Below are 25,093 nucleotides of genomic sequence, written 5' to 3'. Positions count from 1 at the left end.
AGGGGGTAGCAGGCTTCCCACTGAGCGGGGAGCCCATGCAGGGCTCAATCGCAGAATCCTGGGATCATGACCTGAGCTGAAGGCAGACGCTTAATGACTGAGCTACCCAGGTGCCCCAACATCTTATTTTATTTTAAATACAAACTATTTTTTTCTTTTCTTTAAATTTTTTTTAAAAAGATTTTATTTATTTATTTGACAGAGAGAGACACAGCGAGAGAGGGAACACAAGCTGAGGGAGTGGGAGAGAGAGAAGCAGGCTTCCAGCTGAGCAGGGAGCCCGATGCGGGGCTCAATCCCAGGACCCCGGGATCATGACCTGAGCCAAAGGCAGACGCTTAATGACTGAGCCACCCAGGTGCCCCTCTTTTCTTTAAATTTTTTAATTGTTATGTTAATCACCATACATTACATCATTAGTTTTAGATGTAGTGTTCCATGATTCATTGTTTGTGCATAACACCCAGTGCTCCATGCAGAACGTACCCTCTTTAATACCCATCACCAGGCTAACCCATCCTCCCACCCCCCTCCCCTCTAGAACCCTCAGTTTGTTTTCCAGAGTCCATCGTCTTCGTCTCCCCCTCTGATTTCCCCCCCTTCATTCTTCCCCTCCTGCTATCTTCTTTTTTTTTTTCTTAACATATATTGCATTATTTGTTTCAGAGGTACAGATCTAAGATTCAACAGTCTTGCACAATTCACAGCGCTTACCAGAGCACATACCCTCCCCAGTGTCTATCACCCAGTCACCCCATCCCTCCCACCCCAACCCCCACTCCAGCAACCCTCAGTTTGTTTCCTGAGATTAAGAATTCCTCATATCAGTGAGATCATATGATACATGTCTTTCTCTTTTTTGACTTATTTCGCTCAGCATAATACTTTCCAGTTCCATCCACGTTGTTGCAAATGGCAAGATCTAATTCCTTTTGATGGCTGCATAATATTCCACTGTATATATATACCACATCTTCTTTATCCATTCATCTGTTAATGGACATCTTGGCTCTTTCCACAGTTTGGCTATTGTGGACATTGCTGCTATAAACATCGGGGTGCACATACCCCTTCACATCCCTACATTTGTATCTTTGGGGTAAATACCCAGTAGTGCAATTGCTGGATCGTAGGGTAGCTCTATTTTCAACTTTTTGAGGAACCTTCATACTGTTTTCCAGAGTGGCTGCACCAGCTTGCATTCCCACCAACACTGTAGGAGGGTTCCCCTTTCTCTGCAACCCCACCAACATCTGTCATTTCCTGACTTGTTATTTTTAGCCATTCTGACTGGTGTAAGGTGGTATCTCATTGATGTTTTGATTTGGATTTCCCTGATGCTGAGCACTTTTTCATGTGTCTGTTGGCCATTTGGATGTCTTCTTGGAAAAATGTCTGTTCATGTCTTCTGCCCATTTCTTGATTGGATTCTTTGTTCTTTGGCTGTTGAGTTTGATGAGTTCATTATAGATTTTGGATAAGAGCCCTTTATCTGATATGTCATTTGCAAATATCTTCTGCCATTCTGTCGGTTGTCTTTTGGTTTTGTTGACTGTTTCTTTTGCTGTGCCAAAGCTTTTTATCTTGATGAAGTCCCAATAGTTCATTTTTGCCCTTGCTTCCCTTGCCTTTGGTGATGTTTCTAGGAAGAAATTGCTGCGGTTGATGTCAAAGAGGTTGCTGCCTGTGTTCTCCTTTAGGATTTTGATGGACTCCTGTCTCACATTGAGGTCTTTCAACCATTGGGAGTCTATTTTTGTGTGTGGTGTAAGGAAATGGTCCAGTTTCATTCTTCTGCATGTGGCTGTCCAATTTTCCCAACACCATTTGTTGAAGAGACTGCCTTTTTTCCATTGGACATTCTTTCCTGCTTTGTTGAAGATGAGTTGACCACAGAGTTGAGGGTCCATTTCTGGGCTCTTTATTCTGTTCCACTGATCAATGTGTCTGTTTTTGTACCAGTACCATACTGTCTTGATGATGACAGCTTTGTAATAGAGCTGGAAGTCCAGAATTCTGATGCCGCCAGCTTTGCTTTTCTTTTTCAACATTCCTCTGGCTATTTGGGGTCTTTTCTGGTTCCATACAAATTTTAGGATTATTTGTTCCATTTCTTTGAAAAAAGTGGATGGTATTTTGATGGGGATTGCATTGAATGTGTAGATTGCTCTAGGTAGCATTGACATCTTCACAATATTTGTTCTTCCAATCCATGAGCATGGCACGTTTTTCCATTTCTTTGTGTCTTCCTCAATTTCTTTCATGAGTATTTTACAGTTTTCTGAGTACAGATCCTTTGCCTCTTTGGTTAGATTTATTCCTAGGTATCTTATGGTTTTGGGTGCAATTGTAAATGGGATCGACTCCTTAATTTCTCTTTCTTCTGTCTTGTTGTTGGTGAATAGGAATGCCACTGATTTCTGTGCATTGATTTTATATCCTGTCACCATATTGAATTCCTGTATGAGTTCTAGCAGTTTGAGGGTGGAGTCTTTTGGGTTTTCCATATAAAGTATCATATCATCTGCAGAGTGAGTTTGACTTCTTCTCTGCTTATTTGGATGCCTCCTCGATTTTGATGCCTCTTTCCTTCCCCAAATTAGGGAATTTTTCTGCTATAATTTGCTCCAATATACCTTCTGCCCCTCTCTCTCTTTCTTCTTCTTCTGGGATCCCAATTATTCTAATGTTGTTTTGTCTTATCGTATCGCTTATCTCTCGAATTCTGCCCTCATGATCCAGTAGTTGTTTATCTCTCTTTTTCCCAGCTTCTTTATTTTCCATCATTTAGTCTTCTATATCACTGATTCTCTCTTCTGCCTCATTTATCCTAGCAGTTAGTGCCCCCATATTTGATTGCACCTCATTAATAGCCTTTTTTATTTCAACTTGGTTAGATTTTAGTTCTTTTATTTCTCTAGAAAGGGTTTCTCTAATAACTTCCATGCTTTTTTCAAGCCCAGCTAGTATCTTTAAAGTGATGATTCTGAACTCTAGATCCGACATCGTAGTAATGTCCGTATTGAGTAGGTCCCTGGCAGTCGGTACTACCTCTTGTTCTTTTTGTTGGGGTGATTTTTTTCCATCTTGTCATTTTGTGCAGAGGAGAATAGATTAATGAGAGAACAAAATGCTAGCAGGGTAACAACGTCCCCAGAAAATATACTCTAAACAAATCAGAAAAGACCTGAAGCAGGGGGAAAGAAAGGGAAAGAGAGAAAAAAGAAACGAAAAAAGAGAAAAAGATAAAGATAAAAACAAACAAAAACAGAACAACAACAACAAAAAAAACAGAATAGGATCAAATATGATCAGGCTGGTGCATAGATCAGTGCCACACACTAGATTTTGGGTGTATTTTGGTCTGTTAGAAGAAAGTGCCTCCCAAAACTTTAAAGAAAGAAAAACTTACATATGTATAAAAATAAGGGTTAATACAATGAAGGGATGGAATATGATTGTAAAGATGAAAATTATTAAAAATTTTATAAAGGAATTGATAAGAAGTTGTTTGAAAAAAGAAAGAAGAGGATTTAAAATAAAGAAAAAAAAGGGAGAGAATGTGATCAGGCAGGAGAGTAGAAAAAAAACATACACTAGAGATTTAGGGTATATTTTGATCTGTTAGAAGAAACTATCTCAAGATTTTAAAGAGAGAACAACTTATATATATATGCCAAAAATACGGGTAACTACTATGAAGGGATAGAATATGACTCTAAAAATGAAAAATAAAAATGTTTTTTTTAAAAAGGGATTGATAAGATGTTGGTTGAAAAAGGGAAAAAGAAAAATTCAAAAAAAAAAAAGTTAAAAAAAATTAACTTTGAAAGACTAAAGAATCAGGGGGAAAAAAGCCATGGATTCTATGTGCATTATTCCCCTAGTGCTGGAGTTCTGCCGTTCTCATCGATCGGTAAACTTGGTCTTGGCTGGCTGTTCTTGCTGATCTTCTGGGGGAGGGGCCTATTGCCGTCGTTCCCAAAAGTCTTTGTTGGAGGTGGAATTGCCCCACCCTTGCCAGGTCTGGGCTAAGTAATCTGCTTGGGTTTGCTCTCGGGAGCTTTTGTTCCCTGCAAGCTTTCCATACAGCTTTGGAGGCAGAGAGTGAAAATGGCGACCTCCCAATCTCTGCCCCGGAGGAGACGAGAACTTGGGGCCCCGCTCCTCAGTGCGCCCCCAGAGAAAAGCCATCAGTCACTCCTGTCTCCCCGGTCTCTGGCCGCACTCCGTGTTCACCCGGCCTGTGACCAAGCATTTCTATCTCTGGCACCCGACCCCGTGTGGAGTCTCCAAACCCCACAGATCCCTGCAGTGCGCTCCCACACCTCTCCTCCCCGGGGGAAGAAGGTGAGTCTCCCCGGATCTGCCACTTATTGGGTCCCTGCTGGAGGAGCAGTGGCCTGACTGTGCCGCAGATCACGGTTTATGGCAACCCCCAGCTGAGAGCCCACGCCTGGGCTCCACCTCTGCAGCCGGCTTCCCCGCTCCGATACCTGGGAGCTCTGCCGCACTCAGGCACCCCCGGTCTTTCTGTGACCCCAAGGGTTCCACCCCCTGCTTAGCCACCGGAGCGACGTCCCTCAGCAGAGCAGACTTTTTAAAAGTTCCGATTTTGTGCTCCACGGCTCTATCACTTGCCAGAAGCGGCCAAGGGAGGCCCCTCCCCCGGCGTCTATCTGCCCGAATATCGCCTCGGATTCACTTCTCCGCACGTCCTACCTTCCAGAAAGTGGTCGCTTTTCTGTTCAGAGAGTTGTTGCTATTCTTTTCTTTGATCTCCTGTTGAGTTTGTAGGTGTTCAGAATGGTTTGATCCCTATCCAGCTGAATTCCTGAGAGGAGACGAAATCCAGGTCTCCTACTCCTCTGCCATCTTGCTCCGCCCCCTCCTCTTACAGTTATTCTTAATTTATCTTTTTTTTTAAATTACTGCAGAACTTTTTTCTTTCATTATAAATTCTAAGTGGATGTAGTTTGCATATATGAAGGCTATTGAATAGAAAATAATATACATAGATTAACTTTATGGGTTTTTTTTAAGATTTTATTTATTTATTTGAGAGAGAGAGAATGAGAGAGAGCACATGAGAGGGGGGAGGGTCAGAGGGAGAAGCAGACTCCCTGCCGAGCAGGGAGCCCGATGCGGGACTCGATCCAGGGACTCCGGGATCATGACCTGAGCCGAAGGCAGTTGCTTAACCAACTGAGCCACCCAGGCGCCCGATTAACTTTATGTTTTACTGATTATTTGTTCACCCTTCTTTCTTAAAACCACAACTTCCTTCTCAGTTCATTTTTCTCATGCTGGGTACATTATTCAGTGAGTCTTTCAGATATAGGCCATGACTCATAAAAAAAATCCCAAGGTATTGCAAGCCTGAAGATGTATTTATTTTGCTGTCAATCTTGAATGATAGTTTGGGGAGAGAAGTCTAGGTTCAAAGTTGTTTTTCCACAGCAGTTTGAACCTACTGCCCATATTCTTGCATCCAGTCTTGCTAATAAAATAGTTACTGTCAAATCCATTCTTTTTTGTAAATTATCTAAACTTTTTTCTCTTTAGGATTAAAAAAATCTTTAATGTTCTGAATCTTGACGGTAGTATGGTACATGTTGGACTCACCTATTCTGCCCATTATTCTGGAAGCTATCTTAGTCTAAGGAGGTATGGTGGTGGTGCTTTTGCCCCCCGGGGGACACTTGGCAATGTCTAGAGGCATTTTTGTTTGTTGTAACTGGGAGTAGGGGGTTGCTGCTAAACATCTTATAATACCCAAGAAAGCCCCCCACCCCCAACAAAGAATTATCCAGCTCAATCTGCCAATAGTGCCAACAGTAAGAAAGCCTGGGGTATGGGTATTTTAGTTTGAGGCCTAGATGTGGCCACATGGGGGTCAAATGGAACTGACCGCAGTCTCACATTAAGTTTCTGGCTGTCAATCCTGACTTTGCAGTAGAGTTGTTGTCCTGGGCTTGTGGTGGGGCCCACCTCTGTTTATTACTATAGTTTACCCACTCTTCCCTCCTTCTGCAAATGCCTCATAGTTTTTGGTCCACAGAGAGGTGCTTTTCTTATTTTAGAGCATGACTATATAATAATGCTTTAAGATATCTTTTCGGTTATTTCTATGAATTCTGTTCTGAGAGAGATTTCAACATGTGACCTTTGAGGTCTTTATACAAAGGTACAAAGTCAATAAAATTAATTATAGCAATATTGAAAGAAAAAAAGAAGCAACGAATCACCCATAATCCCAGCAATCAGAAACATTCAAGGTTAACAATATATCAGAAAGCAGGTTTTTTTAATATATCACATGATATATAAGAACAGCTAGACAAAAGTAATTATAAAGTGGAAAGATATTATACATACTATTTTTTTTTAAGATTTTATTTATTTATTTGAGAGAGAGAGAATGAGAGACAGAGAGCATGAGAGGGAGGAGGGCCAGAGGGAGAAGCAGACTCCCCGCCGAGCAGGGAGCCCGATGCGGGACTCGATCCCGGGACTCCAGGATCATGACCTGAGCCGAAGGCAGTCGTTTAACCAACTGAGCCACCCAGGCGCCCCTTATACATACTATTTTAAAATTATTTTCACATTTATTTTATTTGAACTGAATGGAAGAAAAGGCAACTAATAAAATTGAAGAGCTGAACTACAGAATATATTTCTTTAACCTAAGAACTTTTAGCTACTAAAAGATCCAATATTAAAATAATTAAATTGAAAAAAGCAATTAAAATGCTTGGAATCATTTTTAAAGTTACATTAAAATCTGTATTAGTATTGATCAATTCCTTGCCATGAAAGATGACATTAGCACTTAGAATTCTTCACTCTGCTTCCTGACTTCCTAACTTTTGTTGATTACCATAATGGGCATCTGTTGTTTCAACCTATAGAACATCCTCTCACCCTATACTAGTAACCAATATTCTTTCCATACTACATCAAGACTTTTGGAGATTTTCAACCAAGGGGTCTTTGCTATGGTAGCTAAGAGCTGAGTGCAGTATCCACACTAGGCAAATAAAAGTCTTTCACTGTAATTTGATCTTCATAAGCCAAAGTAAAGAAAATGACTGGAGCAAATTCCTACCAGCCATCTAGATCCTTGGAGCTTCCCAGGTACTAATCTTCTCTAAGGCCTATTTGGTCAGCTTGTCTTTGATTCTGTGAGTGGTCCTCCCTCAATAAATTCTTTTTGTTTGTTTATTTGTTTAAATTGTCCAGAGCCTGTTTTTGTTCATTGAAACAAACAAAAAAATCTATCTGATATAAAAATGTTTTTACTTTGTCAAGGTTTATAACAGTATTTTCTGTAATCATAATTCCTATTTATCTTAGTCATATACAGGTGAATGGACTTAAAGTCCAATTACCATTATCCTTTATTTTCACATATTGCCTGATTTAGCTAGATTTCCTCACTGAGTAATTTTTCTTCAAGAATACTTAATGACAAACAATGAATCATGGAACACTACATCAAAAACTAATGATGTACTGTATGGTGACTAACATAACATTAAAAAAAGAATGATTAATGAGCTATGTATTTATATAATTCTTTCCTGTACAAAAATATCCATGAACTTCCTTTGAATTAGAATGGTATTTTGGCTAGATTTAATATTTTTAGGTCAAAAAAATTCCCCCCAAGAACTTTATACATATTGCTTCATTGTCTTAGCTGAGTAACAGGGATCATATTTACCCTCACTTTGGAAACAACTGCAAAATCAGACAAAACATGAAATGACAGGGTTCAGTGAAGGACTGATCCCTGAGATATGGGAAATTAATGAGGTGATCTCTATCACTGCCCCTGTTTACTGCCTGTAGAAAGTTTCTAGGCTGCAGTTCAGAAAGGGGGAAATTTAGGTAGTTTGGCAATCTCTGTGAAGTGAATAGACAGAGTTGGGACTTTAGGGAGGCCAAGGAAACTAGAGTCTGTAGGGCAGAATACCAGCGAAGACAGCTTCACAGAGAGAAAATTCTAAAACCTGCAAAGCATCCCCTTTGAGTATTCAGCTGAGTACTTATCAGCTTGTGTCTGAGGAAATGTTTGAGGATGAAGAAAGACCCACCCAAAAGTATTGGAACAATCCTTGGAGCTCACATAGGTCAAAAACAGTGCCTATTCCCACCAACCAGAGTGAAAAACATCAAAATTCACAAGGCATTAGGTAAGAGAGTACTCAGAAGAGTTTTGCCTCAGTAGGGGTAAAAAGTTAACCCTAGATTAAATGTTGCTCTGGTCCTGTAAAACAAAACTTAAAAACAGGATCCAAAAAGATCAAACTAATTCCAAGTAACAACCATATCTCAGAACAAAGCTCAAGAGTACTTGTAAGAATACAAAAACATTCAGTATCCAACAAGGTAAAACTCACAATGTCTAGCATTGAATAAAAAATTACCATGTATGCAAAGAAGCTAGAAAATACCAACCATAGAGAGGAAAAAAATCCATTTGGAACTGACTCAGAATTAACACAGACAATATAATTAATAGATTATAAGGTTGAAATAGATATTATAACTGTATTCCATATGTTCAAGAAATGGAAGAAAGATTGAACATATTAAGTAGAAACAAGAAAAATATTTAAAAAGGATCCGAATTAAGCTTCTAGAAAAGGATTAGAAGATGAAACAATGTCTAAGATGAAAAATACACTGAATGGTATTCGTGGCATATTAAACATTGTATACAGAAGAAAAAAATAGTGAACTTGAAGACAGCAACAGAAACCAGCTGATATAAAACACAGAGAAAAAATTTAAAGCACAGAGCATCAGTGAGTTGTGGAACATAGTCAAGTGGCCTGATATACATATAATTGAAGTAGGTGAGGAGAAGAAGGGGTATAGAAAATATATTGCAAGAAATAACTGATGATGGATCTTTTTAAATAAAATAAGCTTACCCCAATAAAAGATAAATCATGTAAAAAAGAGAGAAAGAATTGAGAGAATAACTGAAAAATTTTCAAAGTTAGTGAAAACTGTCAACCCACAGACCCAAGGAGTTCTCAACAAACCTCAAGCACAAGAAATTTTTTTAATTACCAAAGGTCATTATAATTAAATTACCTAAACCAATAATAAAATCTTAAAAGCAGTCAGAAAATGATACATTGTGTACAGAGCAATAAAGATGAGGATGACAGCAGATTTATTTTTGGAAATTATGCAAGATAAAAGACAATGAAGGAATATATTTAAATAACTGAAAAACAAAACTATCAATCTAGGCCTCTACCCAACAAAGCTATCTTTCAAAAACAGAGGTGAAATGCTTTTTTCTGTACATACAAAATCTGAACGAATTCATCAACAGATCTACACTATAAAAAATGAAGAAATTTCTTTGAGTAGGAAAATGATGCAAGATAGAAATCTAGATTCACACAAAAGAATGATAACCATCAGAAATGGTAAGTATAAAGAATTTTTTTTCCTATTATTTAAAACTCTTTAAAATACAAGTGGCTGTTTAAAGCAAAAATAATATCAACATGTTGTGGTATTTATGACATATATAGAAGTACAGTGTATGGCAATAAAGCACAAAGCCTGGGAAGGAGAAATGGAAGTATAGTGTTATAAAGTTCATGAAATGGTATAATATCATTTGAAGGAAGACTGTGATGAGTTAAAGATATATACTGTAAACCCTAAACGTGCCACTAAAATAACAAAACAAAGAGTTATAATTAATAAGCCAATAAAGGAGACAAGATGTAATTGTTTAAAAATACACAATTAAGCAGGAAAGAATATCCAGTGGGAAAAAGAGTCTCTTTGACACATGGTGTTGAGAAAACTGTCAGCTACATGGAAAAGAATGAAACTGGACCACTTTTTTCCACCATACACAAAAATAAACTCAAAATGGGATTAAAGACCTTAATGTCAGACCTGAAACCATAAAAATCCTAGAAAAGAGCAAACGTAGTAATGTCTCTGATATCAGCTATACCAATATTTTTCTAAATAGGTCGCCCGAGGCAAGAGAAATAAAAGCAAAAATACACTATTGGCACTACATCAAAATAAAAAGCTTCTGCATGGCAAAGGAAACAATCAACAAGACTAAAAGCCTTCCTACTAAACAGGACAAGATATTTGCAAATGACATACCTAATAAAGGGTTAGTATCCAAAATATATAAAGAACTTATACAATTCAACACCTAAAAAACAAATAATCCAATTTAATTTTTAAAAATATTTTATGTATTTATTTGACAGAGAGAGAGAGAGAGAGAGTGAGCACACAAGCAGGGGGAGCAGCAGACAGAGAGGGAGAAACAAACTCTCCACTGAGGGATGGGGGCTTGATCCCAGAAACCTAGGATCATGACCTGAGCCGAAGGCAGACATTTAACCAACTAAGCCACCCAGGCACCCCTAAATAATCCAATTTTAAAATGGGCAGAAGACATGAACAGACATTCCTCTAAATAAGACATCCAACTGGCCAATAGACACATGAAAAGATGCCCAACATTACTCATGATCAGGGAAATGCAAATCAAAACCACAATGAGATATCACCTCACACCTGTCAGAATGGCTAAAATCTAAAAGACGATAACAAGTGCTGAAAAGGATGTGGAGAAAAAGGAACACTCATGCACTGTTGGGAATGTAAACTGGTACAACCACTGGGGAAAACAGTATGGGGTACCTCAAAAAGCTAAAAATAGAACCACTCTACAATCCAGTAATCATACTAATGGGTATTTACCTAAAGAATACAAAAACACTAAGTCAAAAGAATATATGTCCTTATGTTTATAGCAGCATTATTTACAATAGCTAAATGATGGAAGCAGCCCAAGTGTCCATCAACAGATGAATGGGTAAAGAAGATGTGGGGTGTGTGTGTATATATACATATATATAATGGAATACCATTCAGCCATAAAGAAGAAGGAGGAGGAGGAAGAAGGGAAGAGGGAGGGGGAGGAAGAGGAGGGAGAGCATGAAATCTTGCCATTTGCAAAAACGTGGACGGAGCTAGATAGCATAATACTAAGCAAAATAAGTCAGAGAAAAACAAATGATTTCACTCATATATGTGGAATTTAAGAAATAAAACAAATGAGCAAAGGAAAAAAGAGAAAGAAAGAGCCAAAGCAAGAAACAGACTTAACTATAGAGAACTGATGGTTATCAGAGAGGCGGTGGGTAGGGGGATGGGTGAAATAGGTGATGGGGATTAAGGAGTGCACCTGTTGTGATGAGCACCAGGTGATGTATGGAAGTGTTGAATCACTATATTGTACACCTGCAACTAATGAAACACTGCGTGTTAACTACACTGGAATTAAAATTAAATTTAAAAAAATAAAAATGCAAAATTAAGTCAAAAGGATGCAGAAAAATAGAGAAAAGGGAACAAAGAATAGATGATAAAATGGAAAAAAAATAGCAGTAGGGTAGATTAAAACCCAAACATAACAATAATCACATTTAAAATAGTATAGAAAGTAGGTGAAGGATACAGGGGGTTCTTCTGTACTACTCTGTACTTCCTTTGCAACTTTTTATAAATCTCTAAGTATTTGAAAATAAAACGTTTTTAAAAGTTTTTAAAAGTTTAAAAAGTTAATTTAAACACTCAATTAAAAGGTAGATGTGGTCAGATTTGATTAAAAAGCAACTGAATGAAAACAAAAATACAGTATATTCTTTATCTTGTTGCTCCAGAGAAATCAGAAGCCAGAATGATCATTCACACAATTGGATTTTTCTGCTTCGATTGTTAAGAATTCTTTCAAACTGAGGACTTATTTTAGGAAAAATTTCCCATATTATATCTTAGAACATTTTTACTGTTTCATTTACTGATTCTCTACTCCATATCCATTCTTAGTGGATCATTATACTCCAGATATGTCTTCTTTATAACTACGTTAATATTTGTCTTATCTCTCTCCATTTACGTGACTATCTCAAGCTTTCCTTTATGTCAGGAACTGGGTCTTCAATTTCTTGTTGCTTCTAATTTATTTTTCTTCTGTAATGTTTCACAATCTGTTTCTTTTCTTTTTTAAGATTTTATTTATTTGAGGGGTGCCTGGGTGGCTCAGTCGTTAAGCATCTGCCTTCGGCTCAGGTCATGATCCCAGGGTCCTGGGATCGAGCCCCACATTGGGCTCCCTGCTCAGCGGGAAGCCTGCTTCTCCCTCTCCCACTCCCCCTGCTTGTGTTCCCTCTCCTGCTCTCTGTCAAATAAATAAATAAAATCTTAAAGATTTTATTTATTTGAAAGAGAGTGTGAGTGAGAGAGAGAAGGAGCAGGGGGAGGGGCAGAGGGAGAAGCAGACTCCCCGCTGAGCAGGGAGCCCAATGCGGGACTTGATCATGACCTGAGCTGAAGGCCAATGCCTAACTGACTGAGCCACCCAGGCGCCCCCACAATGTTTCCTTAGCAAGATCCCTCTTCATCTCTTTTGGCTGCTTTATCATTTTGTCTTTCAACTCTTGTTTTATTAAATTTATGGACTTCCCAAATTCTTCTATAGCAATAGCCTTTGAGAAACTAGCTAAAATCCTAAAGGCTCGGCGGAACAAAGATGTTGGATTTACTTTATTTCATTGGTTATTAAATTAAATGAAAAGCAAAATGTAACTTTTGAGTCCAGTACATTCATCTTCTTAGGGACCCTTTAAAAAAAAATTAATAAATAAAACACAATGTGTCTCCCTGGGGAATTGTGGGAATCTTACCTTCATGCAGTGACCTAAGATTCTCCATAGGACTAATACTAAAGCAGACCTAAAGAGCTGAGATTCTAAATAACCAAAAGACATGCATAACATATTTTAAAAGACAGTGATCAAAATTACTAACACCATTAAAAGAATAAAATGGAAAAGAATCATGTAATATGGTTTATAAGAAATTAACAGTTTGTACCTTCTGATCTTACATTTTGAAATATTGTACAACCATTTCTGGCCCATAAAAGGGCAGACACATGACCCCTCTCTGCCCTTCATACCCTCCCAGCACATCTTACTCAAGCATTTCTGTGCATTGCTGTATTAAAAATAGTGAAAATTAAAAAAAAAATAATGAAAATATCTGAGTCCACCTGGCACACATGGCTCAAAGATCTTCTCATGATGTCTTCCCTCACTAAGCACTTCCCCAACCATGCTGAATAACCAGTTTCCCCCTCTATCTACTTACCTACGTATGTGTAAACACACACACACACACACTCTCTGCATCTCAGGCACCTCCAATTACTACTCTGATGTAACTATCTGAAATTCTTGTACTTGTATTTGTGTACTTGTCTATGATTTACCTCTGCCCCAAAGAAGGAATCTTGTCTATCTTATTCGCTACCCTATCACTAACTCATCCCCCGCCCCCAGCACCAAGAATATACACCTCAGAGTGAGTGCTCATTAAATATTTGATGATTAAATGTTTAGGTCACATGGTTTCATGGTTAACTAGAGATGAGAGCTTCCTAATTGTTTCTTAGACTGGGATCTTCCTGTCAAATGGAAACCTTCAGAATATAGAGATGTTTCTTCGCCCTGGAAGCCAGACAGAGCAGAAGATTGTGGAAAACAGCTGGCTCGGCCACTGTTGGGTTGAACCCAAACACGATGTTTCTTTCCAGGCCTGAAAATCGTCGGACACTGTCCAACACAATGTGATTGGCCATGATATCTGATGCATCCTTGATCTGTACTAACAGGTCAGATTCCTCATTGAGCTGAGATATTTTTCTTTTCCTCATTGCTCTTAGGAGCTTATCTTTATATTTTTCCACTTCACTTGCTTTGCTGAAAAGCACAGCAATGTCCTTGGGAGAATAACCATTCCTAAAGAGAAACTGACATTTCTCTGCTACTTGGACAACCATCTCTTCCAGGTCCAAGTACTCCATAATCTCAAAGTTGCCTGGAATACCCTGAGCCCATTTAGCTTTATGAACCATCTCCAGGGACCCCAAGGGGATGTTAGGTGGAGGATTTTCTTTGACCTCCTGCATTACTTCTTGTAGGTAGTTGGCTATTGGATCTGCATTGCGGACCACTCTGGTGAGCTCTTCTCTTGGATACTGGGCTTCAAGAGCAGGGAGGCCATTGTGGCTCAAGTGGCTGGTCTGAAAGTAGTCCAGGAAGATCCAGAGAATTCCTGGGCAATCGTTTTCTCTCTGAGTGATGTTTTTTGCCTTCTCATACCAGTCTCCATCTTCAGTGCGGAAATTCTGAGCTTCATCAATGATGATGTGCTGAATCTTTTGAAAGTCATTTTTCATGAAGGTTTTCCGGGTCACTGCCTGGCAGATGTTTTTCTTGCTGAAAATGTAAGAAACATAGTCAGGTTTCCCCACTCAAACAAAGGAAGCCAATTCTACCCCCCCCTTTTTTTTTAAAGAGGGGTAACGGGCAGAGAGAGAGTGATAATCTTAAGCAGGCTCCACATCCAGTGCAGAAGCTGATGTAGGGCTCGATCTCACAACCCTGAGATCATGACCTGAGACTAAATCAAGAGTCGGAGGCTTAACCAACTGAGCCACCCAGGTACCCATCAATTCTACTCCTAAACTCTTCTGGACATAGTAAATACAATATGAATTTTAGCATGTGAACTTAAAGCCAAACTAGTCAAAGTTACTCCAAAAAATGAAAATGGATATAGTTAGGCTGCATACCTCACAAACTTCCTCAGGGGCTGATTTTCACAGATGTAAAGAATGTCACTTGGTTGACAGTGAAACACATTCCTGATCTTCTCCATTATCCTAAGAGCCAGGATGGTCTTCCCTGATCCAGGTAAGCCATGAACAAACAGTTCTCTGGTCATGCGAATGTTCTTTGACAGCAACTCATACTGTTTATCTGTGAGTATGTTCAAAACCTCAGAGCCCAGCTCTTCACTTAAGAAAGATCGGAACCCAAGCAAGACTATCACAAGGGACTGTAACAGAGCTTCTATGTGCTGGGTGGTTGTAAGGTTATAGGACTCGGGGTAAATTTGTAAATCTGAACAATGAAGAGTCTCTGCTGTTCTATCAGGGTTCAGCAGGAAGACCAAGGGAGTGATGCACAATTTCCCAGTGTAGCCACCTGTGTTCACCAGCTTCTGCTTTAAGGTACGGGCGACTGTCATAGAATAGCTCTTCCAGCTTGCATCACACTCACTGAGGATGGTGTAGAGGAGTGGGATGTTGTTCTGGGAAAGCAGAAGAGCATCACAGATTACTCCCTGCTTCTCTGATAGACCCAAGTCCACAGCCCAGCTTCGAGAAAAAATCAGTATTCCTTGAGAGAAAGGGCGTATTTCCTTATTTATTAAGTCTCTGAGTCCTTTATGTTTTGAGAACAGTTCCTTGTAGAGGTTTTCTGGAGTATACACCACTCTGTCTGATAATACTAAACAGCAAAAGAATTGGAATAAATTAGAGAATCCCAAGACAAGCTAGTAATCATCATTATATGTAATAGATTCACTCCATATTTGAGCCCAACCATGTATCAGTACTAGCATGCATTAGTAATGAAAAGATCAAGCAACTCCCAGTCTGCTGGAGCTGATAACTGACTGGCATAACAGAGAGAAACAATAATTATACAAAGTGGTAAATGCAATGGGAAAGAAGTGCACAGAGCATTATGCAATCATCAATGAGAGGTACACCTTGAGAAAAAAGAAAATATGAAAGCCTTTATGAAAAAGGAGACACCTGAGCTGCTTCTTAAGGGATGGCTGTCAGTTAGCTTTCTGAAGGTTGGGAGAATAGAGAGACAGGTAAAAGGGGACTCATGAGTAAAGCAGAGAGACAAGAAACAGCAAGGTCCATGCAAGCACTTCCAAGAAGTTTATGTTGTGAAAAACACAAAGGAGGAAATGAGAATGGGGAACAAGGCTTATAGTGCTATCTTAACACCTGGCAACACTGACTAGTGTTAACAATACTGTGGTATAGGCGGGAGGAGTGAGATGGCAGAGGAGCTGGTTCCAGGAATTCAGCTGGATAGGGATTAAACCATTCTGAACATCTACAAACTCAATAGATCGAAGAAAAGAATACCAACAACTCTATGAACAGAAAAGCGACCACTTTCTGGAAGGTAGGACGTGTGGAGAAGTGAATCCAAGGCGATATTTGGGAAGATAGACAGCGGGGGAGGGACCTCCGTGGGCCGCTTCTGGCAAGCGATAGAGCCGCGGAGCACAAAATTGGAACTTTTAGAAGTTGGCTCCACTGAGGGACGTCACTCCGGTGGCTAAGCGGGGGGTGGAACCCTCGCGGGACAGTGTGGTCTCAGGACCCTTGGGGTCACAGAAAGACTGGGGGTGCCTGAAGGCGGCAGAGCTCCCAGATATCGGAGCGGGGAAGCCGACTGCAGAGACGGAGCCGAGGCGTGGGCTCTCAGCTCGGGGTTGCCATAAACCGTGATCTGCGGCACAGTCGGGCCACTGCTCCTCCTGCAGGGACCCAACAAGCGGCAAATCCGGGGAGACTCACCTTCCTCCCCCGGGAGGAGCGGCATGGGAAAGCACCGCAGGGATCTGCTGGGTTTGGAGACTCCACACCGAGTTGGGTGTCAGAGAAATGCTCGGTCACAGGCCAGGTGAGCATGGAGTGTGGCCGGAGACCAGGGAGATGGGAGTGACTGACTGCTTTTCTCTGGGGGCACACTGAGGAGCGGGGCCCTGAGTTCTTGGCTCCTTCGGGGTGGAGATTGGGAGGCCGCCATTTTCACTCTCGGTCTCCAAAGCTGTACGGAAAGCTTGCAGGGAACAAAAGCTCTGGAGAGCAATCCCAAGCAGACTACTTAGTCTGAACCGGGCAAGGGCGGGGCAATTCCGCCTCCGACAAAGACATTTGGGAACCATGGCAACAGGCCTCTCCCCCAGAAGATCAGCAAGAACAGCCAGCCAAGACCAAGTTTACCAATCAATGAGAATGGCAGAACTCCAGTGCTAGGGGAATAATGCACATAGAATCCATGGCTTTTTTCCCATGATTCTTTAGTCTTTCTTTTTTTTTTTTTTTTAAGATTTATTTATTTATTTGACAGAGAGAGACACAGCGAGAGAGGGAACACAAGCAGGGGGAGTGGGAGAGGGAGAAGCAGGTTTCCCGCTGAGCAGGGAGCCCGATGTGGTGCTCGATCCCAGGACCCTGGGATCATAACCTGAGCCGATGGCAGCCTCCCAACCAACTGAGCCACCCAGGCGCCCCTCTTTAGTCTTTCAAAGTTCATTTTTTTATATCTCTTTATTTTTTTCTTTTTCTATTTTTTTAGTTGAATTTTTCTTCTTTCCTTTTTCAACCAACATCTTATCAATTCCTTTTTAAAAATCTTTTTTAATTTTCATTTTTAGTCATATTCTATCTCTTCAAAGTATTTAACCTTATTTTTGTAAATATATGTTTTTCTTTCTTTAAAATTTTGGGAGGTAATTTCTTCCAACAGACCAAAATACATCCAAAATCTAGTCTGTGGCTTTGTTCTATTCACCAGCTTGATCATATTCTTTTTTTTTTTTTTTTCCCCTTTCTTCCCCCCCCCCCCAGTTTCAGGTCTCTTCTGATTTGTTTCATGTATATTTTTCTGGGGTCGATGTTAACCTTTTAACATTTTGATCTCTCATTCATCTATTCTCCTCTGGACAAAATGACAAGATGGAAAAAATCACCTCAACAAAAAGAACAAGAGGTGGTACGGACTGCCAGGGTCCTAATCAATACAGACATTAGTAAGATGTTGGAACTAGAGTTCAGAATGACGATTATAAAGATACTAGCTGGGTTTAAAAAAAGCATAGGAGATACTAGAGAATCCCTTTCTGTAGAAATACAAGAACTAAAATCTAACCAAGTAGAAATAAAAAAGGCTATTAATGAGGTGCAATAAAAAATGGAGGCTCTAACTGCTAGGATAAATGAGGCAAAATAGAGAATCAGTGATATAGAAGACCAAATGATGGAGAATAAAGAAGCTGAGAAAAAGAGAGATAAACAACTGCTATATCACGAAGGGAGAATTCGAGAGATAAGTGATATCATAAAGCAAAACAATATTAGAATATTGGGATCCCAGAAGAAGAAGAAAAAGAGGGGCAGAAGGTATATTGGAACAAATTATAGCAGAGAACTTCCCTAATTTGGGGAAGGAAACAGGCATCAAAATCCAGGAGGCACAGAGAACCCCCCGCTTAAAATCAGTAAAAATAGGTCAATACCGTGACATCTAATAGTAGAATTCACGAGTCAGAGCCAAAGAGAAAATCCTGAAAATGGCTCAGGAGAAGACATATGTAACCTACAATGGTAGAAACATTAGATTGGCAGCAGACCTATCCACAGAGACCTGGCAGGCCAGAAAGAACTGGCATGATATATGCAGAGCACTAAACGAGAAAAATATGCAGCCAAGAATACTATATCCAGCTAGACTGTCACGGAAAATAGAAGGAGAGATAAAAAGCTTCTAGGACAAACAAAAACTTAAAGAATTTGCAAACACCAAACCAGCCTTACAAGAAATATTGAAAGGGGTCCTCTAAGCAAAGAGAAAGCCTAAAAGTAACATAGACCAGAAAGGAACACAGAAAATATACAGTAACAGTCACCTTACAGGCAATACAATGGCACTAAATTCCTATCTTTCAATAGTTACCCTGAATGTAAATGGGCTCAATGCCCCAATCAAAAGACACAGGCTATCAGATTGGATTAAAAAACAAGACCCATCGATATGCTATCTGCAAGAGACTCATTTTAGACCCAAAGACACCCCCAGACTGAAAGTGAGAGGGTGGAAAACCATTTACCATGCTAATGGACACCAAAAGAAAGCTGGGGTGGCAATCCTTATATCAGACAAATTAGATTTTAAACCAAAGACTGTAATAAGAGATGAGGAAGGAAACTATATCCTACTTAAAGGGTCTATCCAACAAGAAGATCTAACAATTTTAAATATCTATTCCCCTAACATGGGAGCAGCCAGTTATATAAGCCAATTAATAACAAAATCAAAGAAACACATCAATAATAATACAATAATAATAGGGGACTTTAACACCCCCTCACTGAAATGGACAGATCATCTAAGCAAAAGATCAACAAAGAAATAAGAGATTTGAATGACACACTGGACCAGATGGACTTCACAGATATATTCAGAACATTCCATCCCAAAGCAACAGAATACACATTCTTTTCTAGTTCCCATGGAACATTCTCCAGAATAGATCACATCCTAGGTCACAAATCAGGTCTCAACTGGTACCAAAAGATTGGGATCATTCCCTGCATATTTTCAGACCACAATGCTTTGAAACTAGAACTCAATCACAAGAGGAAATTTGGAAAGAACTCAAATACATGGAGGCTAAAAAGCATCCTACTAAAGAATGAATGGGTCAACCAGGAAATTAAAGAAGAATTTAAAAAATTCATGGAAACAAATTAAAATGAAAATACAACTGTTCAAAATCTTTGGGATGCAATAAAGGCAGTCCTAAGAGGAAAGTATATAGCAATACAAGCCTTTCTCAAGAAACAAGAAAGTTCTCAAATACACAACCTAACTCTACACCTAAAGGACCTGGAGAAAGAACAGCAAATAAAGCCTAAACCCAGCAGAAGAAAAGTAATAAAGATCAGAGAAGAAATCAATGAAATAGAATCCAAAAGAACAGTAAAACAGATCAACGAAACTAGGTGCTGGTTCTTTGAAAGAATTAATAAGATTGATAAATCCCTGGCCAGACTTATTGAAAAGAAAAGAGAAAGGACCCAAATAAATAAAATCATGAATGAAAGAGGAGAGCTCAAAACCAACACCAAAGAAATGCAAACAACTATAAGAACATATTATGAGCAACTCTATGCCAGCAAATTAGAAAATCTGGAAGAAATGGATGAATTCCTAGAGATGTATAAACTACCAAAACTGAACCAGGAAGAAATAGAAAACCTGAACAGACCCATAAGCAGTTAGGAAATTGAAGCGATAATAAAAAATCTCCCAAAAAACAAGAGCCCAGGGTCAGACGGCTTCCCAGGGGAATCCCACCAAATATTTAAAGAAGAATTAATACCTATTCTTCTGAAACTGTTCCAAAAAATAGAAATGGAAGGAAAACTTCCAAACTCATTTTATGAGGCCAGCATTACCTTGATCCCAAAATCAGGCAAAGACCCCATCAAAAAGGAGAATTACGACCAATATCCCTGATGAACATGGATGCAAAAATTCTCACCAAAATACTAGCCAATAGGATCCAACAGTACATTAAAAGGATTATTCACCATGACCAAGTGGGATTTATTCCTGGGTTGCAAGGTTGGTTCAACATCTGCAAATCAATCAATGTGATACAATACATTAATAAAAGAAAGAACAAGAACCATATGATCCTCTCAATAGATGCAGAAAAAGCACTTGACAAAGTACAGCATCCTTTCTTGGTTAAAACTTTTCACAGTATAGGGATAGAGCATACATACCTCAATATCATAAAAGCCATCTATGAAAAACCCACAGCGAGTATCATACTCAGTGGGGGAAAACAGAGATTTTTTTCCCCTAAGATCAGGAACATGGCAGGGATGTCCACTATCACCACTGCTATTCAACATAGTACTAGAAGTCCTAGCCTCATCAATCAGACAACAAAAAGAAATAAAAGGCATCCAAATCGGCAAAGAAGTCAAACTCTCGCTCTTTGCAGATGATATGATACTTTATGTGGAAAACCCAAAAGACTCCACCCGCAAACTGCTAGAACTCATACAGGAATTCAGTAAAGTGGTATGATATAAAGTCAATGCACAGAAATCAGTTGCATTTCTATACACCAAAAAAAAGACAGAAGAAAGAGAAATTATGGAGTCGATCCCATTTACAACTGCACCCAAAACCATAAGATACCTAGGAATAAATCTAACCAAAGAGGCAAAGGATCTGTACTCAGAAAATTATAGAATACTCATGAAAGAAATTGAGGAAGACACAAAGAAATGGAAAAACATTCCATGCTCATGGATCGGAAGAACAAATATTGTGAACATGTCTATGCTACCCAGAACAATCTACACATTCAATGCAATCCCCATCAAAATACCATCCACTTTTTTCAAACAAATGGAACAAATAATCCTAAAATTTGTATGGAACCAGAAAAGACCCCGCATAGCCAGAGGAATGTTGAAAAAGAAAAGCAAAGCTGGCAGCATCACAATTCCGGACTTCAAGCTCTATTACAAAGCTGTCATCATCAAGACAGTATGGTCCTGGCACAAAAACAGACACACAGATCAATGGAACAGAATAGAGAGCCCAGAAATGGACCCTCAACTCTATGGTCAACTCATCTTTGACAAAGCAGGAAAGAATGTCCAATGGAAAAAAGACAGTCTCTTCAACAAATGGTGTTGGGAAAATTGGACAGCCACATGCAGAAGAATGAAACTGGACCATTTCCTTACACCACACACAAAAATAGACTCCAAATGGTTGAAAGACCTCAATGTGAGACAGGAGTCCATCAAAATCCTAAAGGAGATCACAGGCAGCAACCTCTTTGACATCAGCCGCAGCAACTTCTTCCTAGAAACATCGCCAAAGGCAAGGGAAGCAAGGGCAAAAATGAACTATTGGGACTTCATCAAGATAAAATGCTTTTGCACAGCAAAGGAAACAGTCAACAAAACCAAAAGACAACCAACAAAATGGGAGAATATATTTGCAAATGACATATCAGATAAAGGGCTAGTATCCAAAATCTATAAAGAACTTATGAAACTCAACAGCCAAAGAGCAAATAATCCAATCAAGAAATGGGCAGAAGACACAAACAGACATTTCTGCAAAGAAGACATCCAAATGGCCAACAGACACATGAAAAAATGTTCCACATCACTCAGCATCAGGGAAATCCAAATCAAAACCTCAATGAGATACCACCCCACACCAGTCAGAATGGCTAAACCTAACAAGTCGGGAAACGACAGATGTTGGCGAGGATGCAAAGAAAGATGAACCCTCCTACACTGTTGGTGGGAATGCAAGCTGGTGCAGCCACTCTGGAAAACAGTATGGAGGTTCCTTAAAAAGTTGAAAATAGAGCTACCCTATGACCCAGCAATTACACTATTGCGTATTTACCACAAAGATACAAAAGTAGGGATCTGAAGGAGTACGTGCACCCCAATGTTTATAGCAGCAATGTCCACAATAGCCAAACTATGGAAAGAGCCAAGATGTCCATTAACAGATGAATGGATAAAGAAGATGTGGTATATATATACAATGGAATGTTATGCAGCCATCAAAAAAATGAAAGCTTGCCATTTGCAAGACGTGGACGGAACTAGAGGGTATTATGCTAAGTGAAATAAGTCAATCAGAGAAAGATAAGTATCATATGATCTCACTGATAGGAAGAATTTGAGAAATAAGACAGAGGATCATAGGGGAAGGGGGGGAAAAATGATACAAGACGAAACCAGAGAGGGAGACAAACCATAAGAGACTCTTAATCTCAGGAAACAAACTGAGGGTTGTTGGAGTGGAGGGGGGTGGGAGGGATGGGGTGGCTGTGTGATGGACATTGGGGAGCGCTGTGATTTGTGTAAGACTGATGAATCACAGACCTGTACCCTGAAACAAATAATACAGTATAGGTTAATAAAAAAAATAAAATACTGTGTTATATATCTGTATGTTGCTAAGAGAGAACGTAAATGTTCTCACCACACACACACACACATACTCGGTAATTATGTGAAGCGATGGATATGTTAATTAACCTAATTGTGGTCGTCATTTTGCAATATATACATGTATGAAAAAAATCATGCTGGGGGTGCCTGGCTGGCTCAATTGGTGGAACACGCAACATCTTGATTTTGGGGTTATGAGTTTGAAACCCACACTGGTTGTAGAGATTACTTAAAAAAATAAAATCTTTTAAAAAAATAATAAAAAATCGTGCTGTACACCTTATACATAATGTTAAATGTCAATTATATCTCCATAAATCTGGGAGAAAAGCCTAGCAAAGGTTATAAACTATATGATGTGTCCTACATGACATTCTGTGAAAGGCAAAATGATAAGGATGGAAAATAGATCAATGGCTGCTAAGGGCTAGGGATTGGAGAGTTTGACCACAGAGGGGCAGTGTGAAGGGGTCTTTTTTGGGTGATGGAATTATTCTGTATCTTAACTCTGGTGGTGGTTACATGAATCTATATATTTCAATCTATATATTTCTACCCTTAGAACTGTATAAGAAAAAAGTCCCTTTTATACATGTAAATTTTAAAATTAATTTTTAAAAGTGTTCTTTAAAAAAAGTTTTGGCTTTTTTATATGTATAAAAAAGTTTCTTAAACCTTCTGGCATCACAATCCCAAATTTGGAATCTAAGCAGATCTATGAACCTTCACCCCAGAAAAAAAAAGTCAAATAAACACAAAATTTGAGTTTTGAATCCAGTGTAGGGGGAAGAGACAAGGATGAACACAGATTTCTGTGCTTGGCTGGATGCAGGATGGACTCTCCAATTCATAGAGATAATGTGGAAGAAATGGCAGAAAAAGAATACTTAATACAGAATAATATGCAGAATATACAGAAGAAATAGAAGATTGTCAGAGTGGAAGATTGATTTTGGAAATGTTCAGTTTGGGATACCTGTGGTACATTGAGTATTCAGCAAGTAATTGGGCATACCAGTACAGTTTGTCTGGGATCAGACAAATACTAAAGTTATTTTTTATTAAAGTGGAATAAACTGGGAGTGTCTGGGTGGCTCAGTTGGTTGAGCATCTGACTCTTGATCTCAGCTCAGGTCTTGATCTCAGGGTCATGAGTTCAAGTCCCACATTGGGCTCCATGCTGGGTGTGGAGCCTACTTTAAAAAAAAAAAAGTGAACTAAACTAAGGGCTTCTCCTCTTACTATTTTGATTTAATGTCATTTTGGAATTGTTGGCCAGTGAATTAAGCCAAGTAAAGAAATAACGTATAACTATAGGAAAAGTTAGTTCAAAATTATCTTTGTTTTTGCATTAACAAGATTATTAAGTAAAATGTCTGGAAATGGTATAATGTATATTTTTAAACTAAGAGCTTTCCCACATGCCAGCAATTCACAATCAGAAATTATTATCATACAAAGATCTCAGTCTAGTAATCAAATAAAAAATTTTTAATCCTAGTGTAGTTAACACAGTGTTATATTTGTTTCAGGTGTACAATATAGTGATTCAACAATTCTCTATTAGGTGCTCATTATGATAAATGTACTCTTTTTTTTTTAAGATTATATTTATTTATTTGATAGACAGAGACACAGCGAGAGAGGGAACACAAGCAGGGGGAGTGGGAGAGGGAGAAGCAGGCTTCCCGCTGAGCAGGGAGCCCGATGCGGGGCTCGATCCCAGGACCCCGGGACCACAACCCGAGCTGAAGGCAGCCGCCCAACCAACTGAGCCACCCAGGCGCCCCATGATAAATGTACTCTTAATCCCCATCACCTATTTCACCCATTTCCTCCCTACCTCCCCTCTGGTAACCACCAGTTTGTTCTCTATAGTTGAGAGTCTGTTTTTTGGTTTGTCTCTTTTTTCCATCGTTTTATTTCTTAAGTTCCACATAGGAGTGACATAGGTATTTGTCTTTTTCTGACTGACTTATCTTTCTAGGAATAAAATTTAACATATATAGTAACAATACAGATAAAACTTTGAAACAATTGAGAGATGTATCATATTTTGCTGATTATAAATGTACTTTAACATCTCTGAAATCAAGATACATCTTCTAATTTAATTGGTAATATTTTCTCTTTTAGTGGTAAATAAAATAATAGTGCAATATTGTTTTCTTAAGTTTGATGAAATATAGTAAAAGAAGACTTTAATAAATAGCCAAACATCCCATGTTCAACTATAAGAAAATTCACTGTTGTAAAGTGACAGTTCTTCCCCCAAATCATTTATCAATTTCATGTAGTTATCATCAAAATAATTTCAACTTCTCCTTCTCTTTTTGGTGGAACAAAATGATT

The 25,093-nt window shown here is 39.0% G+C and overlaps 1 protein-coding gene across 3 annotated transcripts in view; it reads right to left on the bottom strand.

Moving 5' to 3' along the window:
* Positions 1–6,290: 6,290 nt before the first annotated feature.
* LOC123854256 (schlafen family member 5) overlaps positions 6,291–25,093 on the bottom strand; it is a 31,259-nt gene continuing 12,456 nt past the window's right edge. For 2 of the 3 annotated variants that reach the window (XM_045889374.3, XM_045889375.3), the window contains 2 exons: positions 14,708–15,428; positions 6,291–14,351 (listed from right to left, as the gene is read on the bottom strand). In XM_045889374.3, coding sequence (XP_045745330.1) covers positions 13,541–14,351; positions 14,708–15,428 — 1,532 coding nt within the window. In that variant the 3' untranslated portion in view covers positions 6,291–13,540. The remainder of the gene's footprint in view (positions 14,352–14,707; positions 15,429–25,093) is intronic. The other variant, XM_064583247.1, reaches the window with a different exon arrangement.

Source organism: Mirounga angustirostris, unplaced genomic scaffold, assembly GCF_029215605.1.
Source record: "Mirounga angustirostris isolate CCGP_5_RB_7025 unplaced genomic scaffold, mMirAng1.0.hap1 SCAF_17, whole genome shotgun sequence".
Taxonomy (NCBI): domain Eukaryota; kingdom Metazoa; phylum Chordata; class Mammalia; order Carnivora; family Phocidae; genus Mirounga; species Mirounga angustirostris.
Note: the sequence above shows the minus strand (reverse complement) of the source record. Positions and strands in the feature narration are given on the sequence as shown.